The following is a 19,436-nucleotide window of genomic DNA, read 5'->3' on the forward strand; positions in this document are numbered from 1 at the left end:
AACTTGCTGGGAGATTAACCTTGAAAGTAGTCACAGTAGTCTAATACGGGTTATGCTGTTTACCTTAACTAGTAATTAGACATTTTAATCTTCTACCTTGAACTAATTAAGGGCCAAAAAACAGATCACAGAGTTCTAAGTCCTGACACTGCAGGCAGACCGCTGCTTCTTTTTCCTTAACCAACAAGGTGTTATTCCATAGTGCTGGTTTAGTACTTCTATTTTCTAGTGCAAAACACAGGAAGTGTAATAAGGCAGACAGGTTTGGTTTTGCTGGCGTTCTTACTGGTTTTTATACACTTCAGAAGATTCTTTATAATTTATGGAAACACAAATACATTTCCAATTTACCTTGGGAGTGAAATATTTAAAACAAACGAACAAAAAAACTGCTGTATAGGTAGCATTATTTAAATGTTCAACTGCAGCTTTTAGCTGTGCTTCTGCTCAAAATAGCTCATAACTTAGGGGTCAAAGTTGGCTCTCTTGTTTATATTGTACCCCTGATGTTACCATCAATTCCAGAAGCATACTTGCAGAAAACATAGCAAAATATGGCAAAAACCTCAAAGCTGTTACTAGCAAAGTTTGTATTACAGGTTTAGGGCATTTCTGTTCCTACTGGTGTAAGTAGGGTATAGTCCAAATAATTACTTTTATGAAGCTGTAATTTTTTTCAAATTGTTGCAGTGTCAGGGACTGACTGCAAAGTCTTGCTGATCATCTCTGTAAAGAGGTCACCTAATGAGCCCCTTCCAGCAAGGACCAGTCCATGCTGTCATGCTGTACCGCAAACTTTTCGATGGCCTGAGATTGTCTGTCTATTAAAACTGGCTGTGAGAGATGTGGCAGGCCTATCCAGCTCTCCCTAGGAGGCTTATGTCTGATATTAATAAGATGGAGGGAAAAGTGCTGGGCTGTTCAGAGTGTAAAGTTCTCCTGTTGTGTAGTAATACTGGGATTTCTTGGCTGCCAATCAGGAGTTGTAGTTCTAGACTGAAAGTGCAAAATGTTCCTGTAAAGTAGAGAAAGCACTGACAAACACAAAGATTGCAACTTTAGACAGTGTAACAACCATGGAAAAATTGTATGGTTTGTATTTGATTTTTTTTTTTTTCTATTCCTGTAGAGAGCAGTGAATCTCATGTTAGTGTGTTTTATTTGATTTTTCTTTTTTTAGGTTTTGACACTTGTTAATGTAAGAGAGATACTCGCTAATCTTTCTAAAAAATGTTCTCTGTTTTCATTGCAAGGTATTCTCTGTTTTATAACCACTTGAAGAACATTGAGGAAAGTGAAGGCGGCCTTGATAAATTTACAAAAAGTTACAAAACCTTCGGAGTTAACCAACTCGCGGATGGTGGAATATACTGTAAAGAGTGGGCACCAGGAGCAGAAGCAGTGTTTCTTGCAGGTGACTTCAGTAAGTATTCTTAGGAAAATTTCTTCTCCCCTGAACAATGTTTTACAGCAATATTCTCTTCTTTTAAAGAAAATTTTGTCGCAGTGATGAAATTCTGATAGTAAAAATGTATGTCATGGCTTAAATGAATAATATTTTCCTCTGTGTTGCAGTAGCTTATGAAGATATATGTTCCTGTTGCATGGTCAGTGTTATGCATTTTTTTTTAATACCCCAAAGGCGCAGTGACTCATGTCACACTGCAACTTGAGGCTGTGTCTAAACTACCTGAAGTTCTTTTTAAAGCTTTATAACTGGGCTTTTATAAAACTATATGCAGAGAAACCAAAATAACAGTAAAATAATTTGCTTTATCTTCTTTTACTGATCGAGCAACAGTGCTGTCTAAGGACCAAGGCCCTTGAGAATTCTCACCCATCCTGAGAGTTTAGTAAAAAGTTCTGCTGGAAAATGGTAGCCTAAAATCAAACTAAATACTACTGAAAGAGTAGCTACTCTGTTTTTTTGAGGGCAAAAGTAGGAAAGATGTTAGCAGAATGGGAAAGGGGCAAGGTTACATGAAGGAATTGCATTGCTTGCTCTGAGAACCAGGAAGACTCTCTTTGAATTTGAAACAAAAATATAAATTTGTTTCTTATTTAAAGGCTATCTACGCTCAAATTATGTTTTGAAAATTTTTAAATGAAGGTGACATTCCTTATTGCTCTTCAATCCTACAATTCAATTCCTCTCTCTCCTTTCTGTTTGGAGTTTTGGAGAGCTTTGTTCTGTTTTTCTCTTTTACCTCTCTCTCTTCAGGGTTAGGGATTAGTCCATCAAGGTACCAGGTCTTGCATTTCTGGTTCTTACTGAACAGGGACTTAATCTGTGAAATTATTTTGTTCATTTAACCACATTTCAGAAGTGTGCAGTATTATTTGTCCAAGTTTGGTTTTGCAAAAATACTGATCTGGGGAGTGTTCAGTGTATTTATATTACAAAATTGCAATAGGAAAAAAAGTGATTTGAAGCAGTTAATTACTTCTGCTTAAACACAAAGCTGAATGTTGACCATTCCTTACCCCTGTCTGAGGAAACTATTGAAAGGAAAATCTCTTTAGGAGGGTTTTTATTTAAAAGAAAAAAAAAAAAAACCAAAACAAAAAAACCAAAAAAAACCCCAAAAAAACCCCCAAACCAACAACTAAACTTCTTTTTTTGATGCAGAAGTTGAACAGAAAAGTTAGTGCAGCACTGTTTTCAGCCATGATCCTGTTTGATATGATTAACCTAGTGAATGATAAAGTAGCTTTCCTTGATGTACTGCTTGTCATTCTATTGGAATAGACATTGATAAATAGGTTAGTGTAGTTCTTGCATTTTCATATTGAAATTGGATATGCCATCTAATTCAAAACTGAATAATGAATCGTGCATAGTTCACCTACTACTATATAACAGTGACTTCAGGTATCAATATAGACTGCATGGCAGGTAGATCAGGTTATTTTCATAGGTCAATTTTATGTGTATAAACATGAAGAAAATTCTCCTCCTTGTCCCCCTCTTCCACTTGCTGCAACCCCCCCCCCCCATTGCTCAAGGTTTTCATGGGGTGGGTGTAGGTTAAATTACTTAACACAACTAAAGACTGGAGTGCATTTATTTTAAATACATATTTTAAGAGATGGTAATATTAAAAACAGATTATGAATGATATGTTTAATATTTTGAAAAGAGGCTATAACTTGTAAATTGGCTTAGGCTGCGGGGGGAAGTATATGTATACCAGAATAGGGCACCTAAAAACTGGAATGGTTTTCTAAACCCTACTTTGTTTAAAATAGTTGATGTAATACATCATATGGAGCAGAAATTTGGGAGTAATATCTTAGAGTAGTTGTATCTAGACCCGGATGGAATATGGCAATAAGAAGTGAAAAAAAAAAAAAAAAAAAAAAAACTGAAAAGAAATTCATTTTAATGTGGAAAAACTGTTTCTCCTATATATCAGTCAGTCATAGTAAGGTATTCATTCCCAAAGGGGACAATAGCATACTTGGAAAGACTAGAGGAATGGAAGATTGTCATTCAATTCATATGATCTTGAATAATATCCTCATGAGAAATTGGATTGCAAAACCCTAAGATTTAGAGTCAGATTGCTGCAGATGTGTTTAATTAAAACTGAATCCCTTTAACCTTTCTTTAAGTTTTCAAGCAGGTTAAAGTCTCAAACTAAATTTATGATTATATTGTGTTTAAATTGGCTATCGGGATTGCTTTTAATAGGATTTTTTAAAATAATTTTTTTTATAAAGAGAACTGTAGTGTAACCACATCAGGGGAAGTTGGAAATCTTAGACAAAGAAATAAACATTGAACTTAGATGACAGAAGCTCTTTAGGTTTTAAACTGAAATAGGGTGGTATATAATATAAAAACTGTCAATTCATGCTTTGTTTTTGGAGATGGATAGCAGTATTTTCCTTGATAATACAGTATTATCTGAGAATCTCTTAATGTTTGACGGAAAGACACAAAGTATTAGTCTCTACTATTTCATCTTAAGTTTTTTGAGGACCGAAAACTAGTAAAAATGGCAAATATAGGTTGCTTGCAGACCTTGAATTTTTGTTCAAAATATATAATAAAACTGATAGTTGATAATATCTTTTTTATTAATTATGCCTAAGATAAACATGAATAATTTATTTCTGTAGTTATATACATGTGAAGCCTCAGTCCTGTACATGTGAAGTTTATTGTGAATGATTTTTATGCTTTATAACAGACAATAAAAGCTTTGCTACTAAGGTATTTTGACCTGAATTATGGTATTTTTTTTGCCTTATTCTGAGAAACTTGTAATGAATGGTATCACTCCAATTTATAGAAAAATTCTTAGTATGACTGTGCATTTTGGGAAAAGAAAGAGCTAGAAACTAGTAATAACACACAAATCTGTATGTGGATTGGAGAATGAAAAACATGAATTCAAGAAAATCCCAATGCTTTTAGAGCTGTTTTTGTCTCTTTAAAACTCTATAATTAGAGAGAAAGAAAAAGTATTGTATCTGGTGTTTTAGTACGATGAGGTGTATTAAATGAACAGCCAAAAACATTAAGATTTGTCAATTAGTACTTTCAGCATCTCAGTAAATCAAGTGTATAAGGCAATTAGTCAGTTGAATTTCCAATAACAGAGGCACTGTCAACATTATAGCTCCTTCAAAAGCTCTCAGTGATAACACTGAATATTTCATTTGTGTGCTCTATTGCTGAGGAACCCGGTCACTGCTGGCAATTTATTGCTACTTTAGAGTTGGCTATTTCAAAATAAGTCACTGAACTGTGAGTTTTGAGAGTAACCCACAGAATTTATTTGGGAATTGGAACACTCACATTTGTATTTGGTCATGCAGAGGCTCAGTGGGTTATTTGTAAACAATTCCTTGATTTTAAAAAGAAAGCTTCTGGTTTTAAGAAGCTTGAGAGTAAGTACGCATATATTAATTTGGAAGTTGGCATTTGCTATAATACATTGTTATATTTGTGGTTTCTGTTCTTTTATTTGTCTTCCCTTCCATCCTTCCCAATTAACGTTGATCTAAAATACTGATCAGTCTGGAATGTCTGTTTGGTTTGGTTTCTGCTTCCTTTTTCTGCTGGAGTTGGAGGGTGGAGGGAGGGTTGGTTCTGGGAGGATGTTTGCCTATTATTTAAACTCAGACAGGATTCCTTCAGAGTGAAAAGAGAGGACCTTAATCCACCAGCCTTCATAGTTTGGGTATCTGACAGCTGATTGCAGACTTTATGTAGAATGTTTTGGGGCTTTTGATTCCAGATTTTTACTGAAATGGATTCTAGGTATTGTCATGATATCATACTGAATGTCTTACTGCTTCCTTCCAGGATTTTTATAGAAAAATAGCTAAGTTTGATGAGTAAAGTCAAACAGTGTCATATTTCTCTGGGTGCAGATGATTGAAAGCAATAGACTGAAATATAAGGTGGCATTAATATGCAGGGAAACATCCTATCTAAGAAGTAATGATGCTTGTTTTTACGTCAGTGTTTGAGCTGTTTGATCAATTTCCAACAGCTCAAGAGCAGGATCATTAACATAATCTTCTTAAAAAGTGATTAATGTGAGGAAAGGAAGACCTAATTGGTCACTGTGTAGAACAGAATAGTGTCCTTGGAGAATCTCTCAAATTGTGTTGTGATTTCATATTCTAATCAAGTGGAATAAAGGTATCTTGTTGAGATACTGGAATTTTGATGCCCTTTCCCTTGTCTGAACTGCTCCTTGTCTGACTGACTTTCTTCAAGGATGCTGTGTGAGTATTTTCTGAACTCTCTATTCTCTTTAGGTGTCTTTCAGTTGATCGGAAAGTTTGTGGAAATATAATTGCTATGAGAGATGAATTGATTCCACTTGAGAATTCAGCCTTAGTTTGTGAATTTTTTTCACTTTTGAAAAAATAACTCCAGTTTTTATATTGTACAAAGTCAATGGTTTTGTTAAAATGCGAGAAGAACGCCTTTCTTCTAGGAGAAGCAAGAGAAGTGTTCATTTCTGGTGTGAAACTCCAAGTTCAGGCATGAGCCTCAGAGGTGTATGGCTATATACCTGTCAATGTGAAAACAAAACCAGGAGGTTGAAGAAGGAGTCACTTTAATTATCATATAGCAAGAAATATTGCATTTAAATTGAGTTTTTTGTCACAAATGGTAGAACCCAAACCTTTGTAGCTTTGAATTCAATTCTACATTAAAGCTCAGTTCATGCTTCTTTGGCATACTAAGGGTGTAGTTTTGAGCAAGAAGTTCCCTTGTGCCTCCTGTTGCTGAGGTAAGATGTAATGTTTAAATAATTGGCTGGGTTTGGAAGATCTAATCACAGAGATGAGAGGAAACAAAGTATCAGGCTGTTGAAGGTGTCTTCTGTGTTGGATTAAGACATAGCTGGGGCCTGAACTTTTGTACAGAAGCTCTTGCCTTTGTGCATGGTTTATGGGTATTCTGCGATGGTGTCATTTTTCCCCTAAGACCTATTCAAGCTGATTATTTGAACTTCTACTGGTAATCTTCTCAGCCTTTTCCTGTTTGCAGTTATTGTCAGAATCTTTGAAGTCTATGTTCTCAAACTAAAATATTTCTTCTGACATTTTTCTTTTTCATCTTCATAATAGTCTACTAATCACTTGTTGGTTAGTTGAGTTTGTTATTTTTCTTTTCTTCCCTCAGGCATTTTTGGCTAAGTTTTGCTGAAAATCAGAAAACCAAGCAGTAAAACTGAGAGAATCATGGGCCACTCTCTCTTTGAAGAGAATCTTCAGTTTTCAGGGAGTTTTATGTTCTTTATGCCTCTGGCATACAAAGCAATGTTTTCTGTTATAATCTTTCTAAGTGAGCTCCTCTCCAGGGGTAATTAGTAAACAGTGGGTTTAAGTAGGACCATCTGGGGCAGATGGGTATTGCTTTGCATTTATTTTTAAATCATGAGCCACAGGCTTGCAATCATGGACTGTGGCTGGGAACAGGAGGGATTAACAGGAGCATCTGGCGTTGCTGGCAGGTGAAGGCGAAAGTTCAGGCAACTTCAGTGGAATTATCAAATCTGTCTGTGGAGAGCAGAAATATTTAAAAAGGTAGAGAAATGTAACCATTCCCTTTCTGAAGGAGGGAAGAGATGTGGTTCTAATAGAGGTCATGAAAATCTTTTTAATATTGTAAGAATTCAGTGGTTTTGGTGAACATGATTAACTCCATGCAGGTTCCCCTGGGTGAGTTTAATAAAAACTGGGCCTAAGACTTTTTTGCTGTAACTTTTAATTTTGCTCAATATTCATCACCTGGCATATATGGTTCAGTTTGTGCATTGTAATCAAGAGGTGTAACTCCATTGGGAAGAGTTTCATGAGAAGCCATGGGGACATCTGGGGGAAGAAGACAGAAAGAAAGAATTTAGGGTAAGTCCCCCAAGATGGGTCTTGACTATCATAAATCCTAACCAGTTTTTAAAGCAAACTTCTTGCAACTTCTTAACATCTTTGTTACATTTTTCATCTTTCTTCTGTTTTCATTTTTCTGTGGAATGTTTATTTGAGACAGTCTAACTGTTTATAGTTAAAAAAAAAAACCCAACTTTTTTAAAGTGCTGTATTCTACATCCTTTTACCGTGCCCTGAAATAAAAGAAATATATGTATTTTAACATATGAACACTGTCTATAGTTGCAGTTTAGACATTTTATTAGGGAGCATTGCTTTATTGCCAAGGTGTTTGTTTGATGTTGGTCTTAGATATTAGTAGTGTTTGTTTAACTGTTTTTCTTGATTGAAACTTCAGTGTAAAGCCAAGGGGGAGGAACCATCTAAATCTTACTAATATGCAAGCTCTTCTGCTGTTAAGCAATAGTTTAGTAAATACTTTCCTTCTGCTAATATGTGTAATTTGTCTCCACTATCCAAATACTTTAATCATGATAAAAACTATCATCTAAATGACGTATTGAATTAATTGCATTTCTGTTTTACTCTCCACCGTGAAATGAGTACGTACCAGAATATGGCATAGTTATTTTGTCTGGCGTAGTTATTTTTGTCACATTGTGTGGCCTTGTTTAATTTGTGTCTTTCAGTATTCTTTGACTAAAGATTGGCAGTTCTTGGGTTTAAACAGCTATACAAATACAACCAGCAACTTTGAAAGCAGTCTGGTCTTTCTCTGAAACTCAACACATCCATCCGTTGCTAGGGAAGCCAATTCTTTTGTTGCACAGCAGATAATATTTGTGATTGCAGATGTTTAGGAAAATACATATGCTGATGAATAGAACTTCTTCATTTCTCTACCTGCCCTGCTGTGACTTCCATGGTGGCAAAAGTGATGATCCTGCTTTTAACCCTGACATGTTTAGTTGCAATGTTGTTTTATACAAGTGAGTTAATATTCTTAAACTGAAGGATGCTTATTCTTCTTTCAGTGATGTGTGAGTTTTGGTTTGTTGATTTTTTTTTTTTTTTTTTTTTTTTTTTTTTTTTTTTTTTTTTTAATTACAGGAGGCCGTGGCATGCAAATGGATTACCATAGAGGAAGAATAACACGTGTTGCTTTAATGTCTTTTAATTCAATTTTCTGTGTTGACTAGTTCCTATTTAGCTTAAGAGTCTGTTGCCTTGAACTACATGAAATAGATGTTTCAAGGCAAAAAGAAAAAAAAGCCATTTTGAAACTTAGCTTGTTACTTCCTTCTAGCCTAGAAATTATTCCATTGCTGAAGTGTGTCAGTTCAGAAGTGGTATCTTCACTCCATTCATAGGAGTTAACCTTGAATGTACTTACAAACACTCAAGACCCCCTTGGCAGGTGTCTGTTCAGCGGGACAGGCCATAGTGACCATCCTTGCACATCTCCAGTGCTCAGTAAATCCAAAGAGGACAAAGAATCTTGAATTACGGGATTTAAGCTTGCTTCAGTAAATTTTTTAATGACAAAGGAATCTTCCTGAAGACTTAAAACCGTGGCATTTCATTTTGCCCCTTTTGAATGAGTGTGTAGTATCAGGTATAAAAGTATTTGTGTCTGCACTCACTGAAGTTTATTCTGAGAAAAATGGAACTCAGAGTTTGGATTGTAATTGCATGCATTTTAAGATGAACACTTAGTATTATTTCTTATATTGCAGATGGCTGGAATCCGTTTTCTCATCCATATAAGAAGTTGGAATATGGGAAGTGGGAGTTGTTCATTCCACCCAAAGATGGCTGTTCTCCTGTGCCCCATGGATCAAAGCTAAAGGTGTTGTTTCTAGACTTACTCTAATTTTTGTAACCCTTCTTACTCAGTTGTCCATTTTGTTTTCTTTTAAGTAACTTTATTATCTTCTAATTGTTCTAAGTAGGAGAATCAGTTTGTCCAGCTGAGCAAGGTGACCTAAAGGAGTGAAACATTAAGTATCACAAAGAGAGTTAGATTTTTGGAACCGGCATCTGTGGCTGAAATGTGGTTATAGTGTATTGCACCATGTTATAAGATGAAAACTGTTTGCATATTGATAATCTGAAAAAGAAGATTTAAGTAATGTACAGATAAAATCTTTCCATATTTGATGGAACTATGTGTTAAGATCCTATTAAAATATCAATACATTGGTAATTTTTGAGATCTTTTTAACCACAGCTTTTCAGGTGATCTTTTTTTTGTTATTTTAATGAATGGTATATGCAGATTTGTAAAACTTCTACTTATCCCTTAGGAATTCAGAGTATTGAGTGGAAGGCTTAAGTAAGTGAAACTGAATACAGTTGTATTTCATGAGCATCCATGAGCTTAAAATGCTGTCTTCCAGAAATTAATGGAAAATTTCTTTGAGCTGTCAAATGCCACAATTGTTATGCTTAGTGCAGACACACCTAATGACAACTAACTAACAGCTGAGTTGATTATTTCTAGGTGAATATTGATTTAAATCAGAGATATGCTTCATTTCACTCAGAACCTGAATTTCAGAGATTCTGGGTGCTAATGGAGGGCAGTAATAAGTAGTTAAGGACAGAAATGTACTGAGATTGTCTATAGACTAGGAGAATTAAGAAACTTGGAGCATTTGTATAATACTGCTACATTTTCAGAGATCCCATCAACAAAATTCCTAATTTTTCTGCTGAAAATCAGCTTAAGGAAACAAGAAATCTGTTAAAACAAAGATATGTATAAAAATGCTCTGGAAATGCTTACTCAGTGTGTGTGCTTATCTCTATGCTTTTTGTTATGGCTTATGAAGTCATCCCAGTAATATATATGGATAAATTGAAATTTAGGAATAATCATTCAAGGACAAGAAAGCTGTTTTTATTTTACAGAGCAGGAAAGAAAACAGTTGTCTGCAATTCAGAAATGCTGTGATTATGCAGTAATGTATGAGAGTACAGAATGGTTATTTAATATTTTCCATGGTTTTGAGATATAAGTAGGTTAGATTTTTGATTGTTGCTAAATTTACCTTCTGTGTTTTATCTACAAAACTATTGACTCATCTGCTGTAGAATATTCTGTGCTCTTTGTAAAGATAAGAGGTGTGAATGAGGATGAGTGTTGATAATTATTAACATAATAGCAAAAAAAGCATAGATTCTTAAATACTTTTGGAGCAACATAAGATGACTTTTTTCTCTTAGATAATCGCTGGTCATATCTCCTTATTTTGAAGTACAGGTCTTGATAGTATTTTCTTCCTGTTCAGCATTTTCTTTGAAATATAAACTCCATAAAGCAAAGACTGCATTATATGTAATTTGTTTAGTATGCAGAATTTCTACTGATTGCACTTGGTACTGATGTACTTGTAAGATGAATTGCTTTACTTCTGTAGTTGCTCTGAGTTTACAGAAAAAGCCAGAAGATACCCACTGGCAGACTAGAATGTGAGTTTTTCCTTTTTTTTTTGATTGTTCTAGGCTTTTTCTACCCTGCCACTTTAGTTGTGCTTTCCATGGTCAATTTTAGACAAAGATACGTGGCTGTCACTGATGCTCAAAATACATTATTGTCCAACAGGCTTGTGAAGCAGGAACTGCCTGTCTGCATGTGAAACAAATTTGCTTAGGAGTATCCTTAAAAAAAAGAAAAAGACCATGTATTTAGAAACTTGATTCCTGAATGTATGTAGTCATAATTGATGACTCCATCCATATGGAGCTGCACCCAACCTCATCTGTAGCTTTGCTAGTAATCTCTCATGACACTTTGTTTTTGTCCTGTGGTGCCTTCAGGACTGAATCTAACACTTCACAATGTGTGCTTGTAATGTAGTCAGATGATGGGACTAAGAGAAAAAACCAAAAAGGTCTCGAGTTAAAGTAGTTCAAAGATGGTTTATCACAAAAGCTATTGGAATATTCACATAGTAGGCATGTACCTTACCCTCATGCTACAGCTGATCTTATCCTCTCCCATTCCACTGATGGGTTCAGGAAACTTCTGCTTTTCGTTAAGGTTTCCTTGAGCTACGTGGTTCTGTTAGTTTATGATTGTTCATAAATGTCTGTGTTTCTGGGAACATGAGGACTTGTGTGTTAGAGAATAGTTGTGCAGTTCTTTGTTCATATAGAAGCTGAGATATTGGACTGCCTGCAGATGGAAATTGCTATGCAGATTGCAGAGGTAATGTTGAAATACACAGGTATTGGTGTCTGCACTAGACTAGGCAGCAGACATCTTTCTAGTAATGAAAGTATTTCCCATTTTTCTTTACTAAAGAAGCATAAGATAATCACAGTTTCTTTTGCCAGTATGATTCTTAAATATTTAAGTTAAAGTAGTCAAGTTCAGACACTATTGTGGTGATTAATCTGTAGGAGGAAGAAATGTCTCCTCCAGAAGGTCCTTATCTATAGCTTCTGTCTATGCTGTTTTGATCTTAACTTCTACAGGCGAATGCCAAGTTCTGAAATGGTAACAAGGTCATTTCTTTTAAATAAGTAATATCTAAGCCAGAATGGGAAATGGATGTAGTGTAGTTGCTGACACTAATTTAGATGAGGTCAAAAAATATTTTTGTGGGAAAATAAATGAGGAGCAGAGGTCAAATGTTTGCCTGTTCTCAGTAGTAGCAGGCTGTCTACTCTAGCTCTTCAGGCAGTCTTCTCATAAGTAAATGTAAACATTGAAGAAAATGAGTAATTAAAAAACATGCTGTAAATCTTCTGACACTTTTCTGTATGAGGAGATGGATGCTTATGACAGTTCAATGACTCCCTTGTGGATTTTGACATCCATCTACAAAATAAGGTTACCTGCTAGAAAAGGGCATCTTTTTTCTTTCTCCCATGGATCAATTGGGAGCTTAGAGTGAGTTAAGTGAACAAATATAGTTGCTGCTGTGGTAGTATAGTGTTGGCTTTTAAGCTTCTGACAGATGTCAAGGGGAGCACAGATTAAAACCCAAAACCAAATTTTATGCCTTAATAAGTAAAGCCTCTTTACCTCTCTTTATTTGTAACGGGGTAGTTTGAAAGTTATTTTCCTTAAACATCAGCGTGTTTGACATTCTACAGTGATAGCAGTTGGGGTGCAAGTATTTGTCTTTTGTGGTAGAAAATGACAGATTTTTTTTTCCTTCATTGTTGGTATTCTTAATTACCTTTTTACAGGACACAGCAAGCTTTTAAAAAAAAATTTCATGGATAGACTTTTATAGCATGTCTCATCCTGTGTGGTCGTATTAATGCAGGAGTTTAATCAGTGTTCCACTTTGTCCTTTTACTGTTTATTTCTAAATGATTTTTCCAACTGCTTAAATGTACCTGTGAATTAAGTTTTCACTGTAGTTGGCAAGATCCTAATTTTGAAATAGTGTCAGTGGAGTTCAGTCATGGGGATAGTATTGGTAAAAATTGAGATCTTAGTATCTGCATTGGGGAACTTATTTAATAGCTTAATGCTATTTACAGGAATGCCAAGGAACAACACAGAAAATGGAAAACAACTGGCAACTTGAATCCTATAAGAACTCAAACCTAGTTGAAAATACTTTCCAAATTCATGGTCAAGTTCTACAATATTTTCACACATCTCAAAAAAATAGATGGCAAGATCAGTACTTAAAAAAAAAATTGGCATTTATGGTAGAGCTACCTGCTGCTCTGGAACATTGAATAGGAAAAGAATTGGTATAGCAGTACCACTAAATTTTCTTTTGTGAGCTGGAGAGGGTATATTAAAATAGAGGATATATTAAAATATTGCTTAACTTTCTAATAATGACAATAGAGATGTGATTTCTGAAATTATTACCAGAACAATAATATTTTAGAGTAATAAACTCATCTGAGACTTTAGTTAACCATGTGCTGGGTAGGTGCATGAATCAATATATGCAACTAAATATCACTTGTATATTCATGAGATGTAATTCATACAATTTTCATGGAAAGAACACCTCAGAAAGTGGCAGAAACTTTTTAAAAACTCTGCATTCCATTATTTGCTGAGTCTTTATCCTTTTCTTCTTCCCATGTCAGTGTATGTATATATGTATATTCAATGTATTTAAATGGTGACGTTTATAGTCTTTTTTGAGGGACCATCTTGTACTGTAATGAGGTGATTAGATTTGATATCTTGTGCACTGGTTAACACAATATTTTTCGACTGATATTCTGCTCTTGCGTGTGTGAGTGGTTTCAGTGATTGCTGAACCGCAGTTATAGGTGCCAAGTCCAATATAGGATTGGGGCAAGCACGAACAACACAATTCTTTTATAAGTTTGTACAAAGTGCTTTCAAAGTTTACTACGATTGGTTTTAATAGTTTTCCCGTCCAAAGGTATTACCCTTTTTAATATTCAAGTGTGCAAAGGAAGAACTACATTGAGTCAGAACATTAACAGTTTATTAATCATGATTAAAAGTACCAGAAAGTACATTTGTATTCATGAGGTGCTGGGTAGAGGAAAGCTAGTTGTGAAGAATAGTTTTAAAACGTAATCCTTACAGTTTTACCACTGTATCCTATACTTCGTAGTAGGTCTGCTTGCTCTGTGTTTAACTTGTAAACCTTGAAAAGGAATCAAATATGGTGAGCAGGTAGGTTAATCTGTGTCAGGGAACCACTGCTAGTAAAGTTCATCAAGTGTAATTACTGTCACTGATGAAATAGATGGTGTTGCATCTGACCCTACTGATCAGGAGGTGCAGCAGCATAGTACCAGACTGGTGTGGAGTTCAGGTCTCATGAACTTCAAGCAGTCTGAAGTCAAAAATGTGTTTATAATGAGAACATGAAAAACCAGGAAATCTTTTAATAATGTCAGGCTGGTGGCTAGAGTTCTAGGGACAGAGGTGTTAAAGATGTGGTGAACTTTCAGGGTTGTAAGATGTGAACATAAACATAGAATACCTGGTTGGAAGGGACCTCAAGGATTCTCTGGTCCAACCATTCTTGGCAAAACCATGGCCTAGTCACGATGGCCCAGCGCCCTGTCTAGCTGTATCTTGAGTGCCCAACCTTGGGGAGTCCAGCACTTCCCTGGGAAGATTGTTCTCATTGTGGGATAGGTTATGTGCAGTCAGGTGGCTTTTAGAAAGGGAGTCTTGGGTACCCTGAGCAGAGGTACTAAACTTGATTTCAGTGGAAAGCTTCCTGAAGAAATGTTTGCTGTTTCCTTATATGTATACATTGAAATACTTCTAATTATTCTGGTTCGTACCTTAGCTTGGGGGAAGAAGGAATATCCTTGCTCAGTCTGCTAAGTTCTGTATCACTTAAATGTCCTGTCTTAAATGGTCAGTAGGATGCAAAAAAACACAATCCAAAAAGCAATCACCAGGTCTGCAAAGTTGAACAGTGAATGAAACAAGTGTTCTGCAGCATCACGGTACCTAACCTATGTGCAAGAAGAAACAGACATGGCATTCCTGGGATTTTGAATCTTACAGAACAGGATTGAAGTTATGTATTGTATACATTTCTAGATATAAGTCATGCTGAAGGGGAGTAGAACATTAATTCTGTGGCAGTACCCTTCATGTTTCACCATGTGATAGTGAGCCATGACCCTTCAGGAAGTTATTGTAGACTTTTTTGGGTTGCAAATGAAGTTTGCCAGCAGGAAGAGTTGTTATCTCATTGGGAGGTAAATGATCTCTTGATGTTGCCTGTTTGGATTTAGTAAACAATTTGCAACTCCTCATGGACTCATAGAAGAGGTTGCAGCACCGCTGAACCATTGTTATGCAGTGGGCTGTTGTTCTTTGGAGCCTTTGTTGCAGACTGAGTTCAGTACTTGAGAATATTCTTGTTCAGTTATTTTGGCAGGCTTAGTTCCCCTGTGACTTGAAGATTGCACAGTTCTCTGGTAGGAGGTTTTGCTATTTAAAAATACTTTAAAATACCTTACTTTTTAGTTTATCCATACAGAAGACTAATTGTTTCAATTACTATGAGGTGTATGTTTAAGAAAATGTGATTTTTTTTTTTTTCTTCCTTGAGGAAAAGAGGGAGACCTCTTAAAGAAGAGGTCTTGAGACAGAATTTGAGAGTCCATATTAAGAGTATATATATGCATGGCTGTGATTCTTATGGGAATTGTTTTTATTTGGAGGATAGGATCACTTTCTAGGGAAAGCTCCTGACATTCTCTGCAGTGTGGCACAGCCACCCAGTAGCAAGGTGCATTATGCAGCAGTTGTCCTTGATACAAATGCTTTATAGTTGAGGATAAGTAATACTTAATGCTTGGGTGCTCCATTACATACTTCATCAGCTTCTTTTCTACTTGGCATGGCTTGAAACAACTCTAATAAGTTACACTTACTGTATGTGTATTGTATGTGTAATGTGCTTTATTATTATAGGTGCTTTTCAAACCATGCTCATGTACCCCAAGCCTCTTAATTAAGAGACCAACAGAATACACACAGGAATGCTTTTATATTGTGCATACAAATTGTTATAGTCTTTCACCTTCATCACTGTTTTTATAGTAACTTGTTTCTGGTTAAGTCATGGGGGGGGGGAATCTTTTTTGAACTGAGTGTTTTAGAGATTCCAGTTTTCCTTTGATTTATTAATTTTATTTTGGAAAAAGTTTTTAAAAATCAGGATTCTAGACTGAAAGAAAAATTTGAATGCTTTCCCTCAGCACAGATGTGTTTTCCCTTTGTGAAAATAAACTGGCTGTCCCTCATACCTAATAATGCTGCCTCTGCATAATTAACAGTTATAAATCCATGTACTTGGATGATTAAGTGAAGTATTTTCTATGCATTTGACTGTTAAAATCAATTGGGAATGTTTCTGTGTGATGTTGCTTTCATTTTTAGCAACTCTCCTATGGTTTCCTGGATTTTGACAGTTTGATTTTCCTCTGGTATTTTTATCTGCATAGAAATTTTATAATACTAGGCTGCTGGCTTCGTCTTTTGAATTACTTTTTTTATTCAAATACCTAATACATTGTTTTCTGTATTTTTGTTAATACTAGTTTCTCTTTGTTTTCTAAGAGAAGCACAGGAATAGAAAAAGGAACAAAAGCTTTCCTTTTTTTACCTGATCTAGTAAACTAGTTAAAGTATGTTCCGAAGTTCTTCAATGCAATTGAAGTACTAAAATCACAAATGGAGCTGCATCTCCCTCTTTTGGAAAATCGAGGCATGACTTCATGACTTGGCTTAGAAGGATAGGCTTTTGTCTTTTTCATATCTTGATTGTATTTTATTTTTAGTTTATTTCCTTTCCCTGAGGGAGAAGGGAAGGGGAAAGAAGGGGGAATTGTGAACAAATATTTAATGTCCATAATAAGTTTAGATTGTAATAGCTGATGTTGTGATGTATTTACAGAGCAAATAAATCTCCAGTGCTTTCTGAATGACACAGATTTGTCTGCAGAACTTTGTTAAACATGTAAAACACCTGAAAAGTACTATTATGTCTGATAACTAAGGCATATTTTTTTCAATATTTGATTTAAATGCTTGCCCCTTTAGCAGGTTTCCTTTCCAGAAAACTGTTAGGAGGAAAAACAGCAAACCAGACAGCTTTGTATCAGCTGACATAGTTTTGACAGTAATCATAAAATGATGAGGAAAATAAAGCTGGGGGAAGGAATAATGTAACTAGTGTTCTATTACTTTTTCTTGCCAGTGTAACCAATTTGCAATTTAGGAAGGAGAACAGCCTGGAAGAAGTAACATGCTGTCCAGTCTTTGCAAAACTTCATTTCAAGGTTTATACTCAATTCACTGTAAGGAAATAACTTCAGTGAGTACAAGCACCTTGACAGATACACTTGATTTCTTGGTTATTTGGAACAGTATGAATGGAGTATGGTAGTTTTTCAGGGGAAGTTGAGTTCTGGAAAGATCTCCCATTTTCCATGCCTCTTGCCCCACCAGTTTGGGTAAAGGTTCATTTGGGAAGGTACTCCTAAACTAGGGGAAGCTGAAGTGTTGAAGAGCTTCTGATTCATTTGCTTCCTTGCTGCCTCTCCTGAGCTTTGTTACAGGGCTATGCAGGAGAAAGAAGGGCGAGGCAGTGGTGGAGAAGCTGTGTTTGCTTCTTCATTTCTTGCCTTCTATTTCTGAGGCTATTAAAGGGAAAAAAATATCTGGCCTCTAAAATCTGTTAGGTAGAGTGAGACAATCACAGAATAATGCTCTTTAGTGTTCTGTTCAATCCCAAATTTTTATCAGGCTTTGTATTTTTATCTAAAGCTTCTTTAAAGCAAACTGTCAGAGAAGAAACTTTAGATTTCAGTCCTGGGCTCCGCAGCAGGTTGCACTGTGTTGTCAGAAAGTGTTCTGCTGTGCTCCCAGGCATTAAGAACCAAACATACCAAAATGCTGCCTCTATGCTCTAGTGCTTCTCTCACCAACTTGTACTGACCTGTAGAAAGAAAGGAGTAGTTGCTCTCTGTTTTCCTCTGTGTTTGTGAGGTGGTGATATGATTTTATTTGCTGTTGTAAATGGCCTCAGTGTACACTGTCCACTGGCAAAAGATCATCAGAACTGTGCATTCTGTCCTGGGTGCTAAAGTCAGGACTGATACTTTTTGTGGAAGAAAAAGGGCAGGCAGGGGTGTACAGGGAAGGGTACTTTCAGCTGCTAGATCGTAGCAAGGTGGGGGTCAGTCTCTTCTCCCAGGTAAGGAGTGACAGGACAAGGAGGAATGTCCTCAAGTTGTGTCAGAAGAAGTGTAGATTGGATATTAGGAAAAACTTCTTCACTGGAAGAGTGGTCATGCATTGGAACAGGGAAGTCCTGGAGTTGCAATCCCCAGAAGTTTTCAAGAAAACATATGGATGTGACACTCGGGGACATGGCTTAGTTGTGAGCACAGTGGTGCTGGGTTAACTGATGCCTTTTCCTGGTCTTAAAATCAAGAGTCAAACATGGTTAGAAGGGAAAAAGGGATTTTACCTTGGTATTTATTTTAAGGATCCTTAGGGGCACTACATCCAGGTTGAATGCACCCCAATGCCCACCGCAATGCACACCCCCAAAAGATCAGGTATAACATTATAGGTGTTACTAATTAGCAGATCTATCAAAGATTCCCCAATGAGAGGCTCGAATCAGCCCCCCTCCCCAAGGAATCTTCCCCTGGATGGTTCTATCTTAGTTTGCAGAATGTGTTCTGGAGAGGACCTTGGGGTCTGGGTCACACTGATCCCTAGCTACGAAGCTTCTAAAATGTTTAGTCTCCTAGCTGAACAAACAAGTCCAAGAATGTAGGCAAAAAGCACTAAGAATACAGAAGTTGTAAAAAGGTGCAACAGGGGTATAAAAGAAAAGACAAATAATCTTCATGGCATCAAACAGACTCAATCTTTTCCAACCTAAACAATTCTGTGATTCTCTTTCTGGAGCAACTTGAGGGTGTTGAGAAAAGGATGTACAATTTCAGGAAAAAGAGAATAGCAGGATTGTATTGGTGTCTTGAATGCAGGACATGTCTTTGAAAATGAACAGCACTTATGAAATAAAATCTAAGACCAGGTTTTCTTACAGGAGCAATGTGTCCAAAGTATATTGGGTCAAATTCTTTTGTATTCTTGTAAATTTATAGTGCTTTTTCTTGGTTACCCTATTTATCTACAGCAAATGTAAAAAGGTAAACTTTGATTTTCTACAGTGCACATTATACTAAAAAAATCTTGATATTCAAGCAGTTGTTTTCAGTCTTCATGTACTTATAGAACAACTGAGGGAGGGAAATATCTTGATGATAAATTTCTAGTAAATTTCATGTAGTAGAAAAACCTTGTTATGTTATCACAGCATCTAATATAAACTTCCTAGGGAGTCTTTAAGAGTTTATCCTGCCCTTGTTTTATGTTTTGGCTTGAACTTGCTTTTAAATCAGATGCGTGTTATTGAGATGAGATGACGTTTCCACCTGTATTCCTCTGGCTTTTATATTTGGATAATTTTGTGTCAGAAATGAATAGATCTGAAGCTGATGAAATACTATAGATTGTAAAATGCTGAAATAATAGCTTATTGCCCTTATATAACAGCTTA

General features: G+C 35.9%; 1 protein-coding gene across 2 annotated transcripts in view; it reads left to right on the forward strand.

Moving 5' to 3' along the window:
- The window catches only part of GBE1 (1,4-alpha-glucan branching enzyme 1), a 143,417-nt gene that overhangs the window by 31,653 nt on the left and 92,328 nt on the right, over nt 1-19,436 (forward strand). For both annotated transcript variants that reach the window (XM_039556091.1, XM_039556094.1), the window contains exons 2-3: nt 1,254-1,423; nt 9,099-9,211. In XM_039556091.1, coding sequence (XP_039412025.1) covers nt 1,254-1,423; nt 9,099-9,211 — 283 coding nt within the window. The remainder of the gene's footprint in view (nt 1-1,253; nt 1,424-9,098; nt 9,212-19,436) is intronic.

This window comes from Corvus cornix, chromosome 1 (genome assembly GCF_000738735.6).
Source record: "Corvus cornix cornix isolate S_Up_H32 chromosome 1, ASM73873v5, whole genome shotgun sequence".
Taxonomy (NCBI): Eukaryota; Metazoa; Chordata; class Aves; order Passeriformes; family Corvidae; genus Corvus; species Corvus cornix.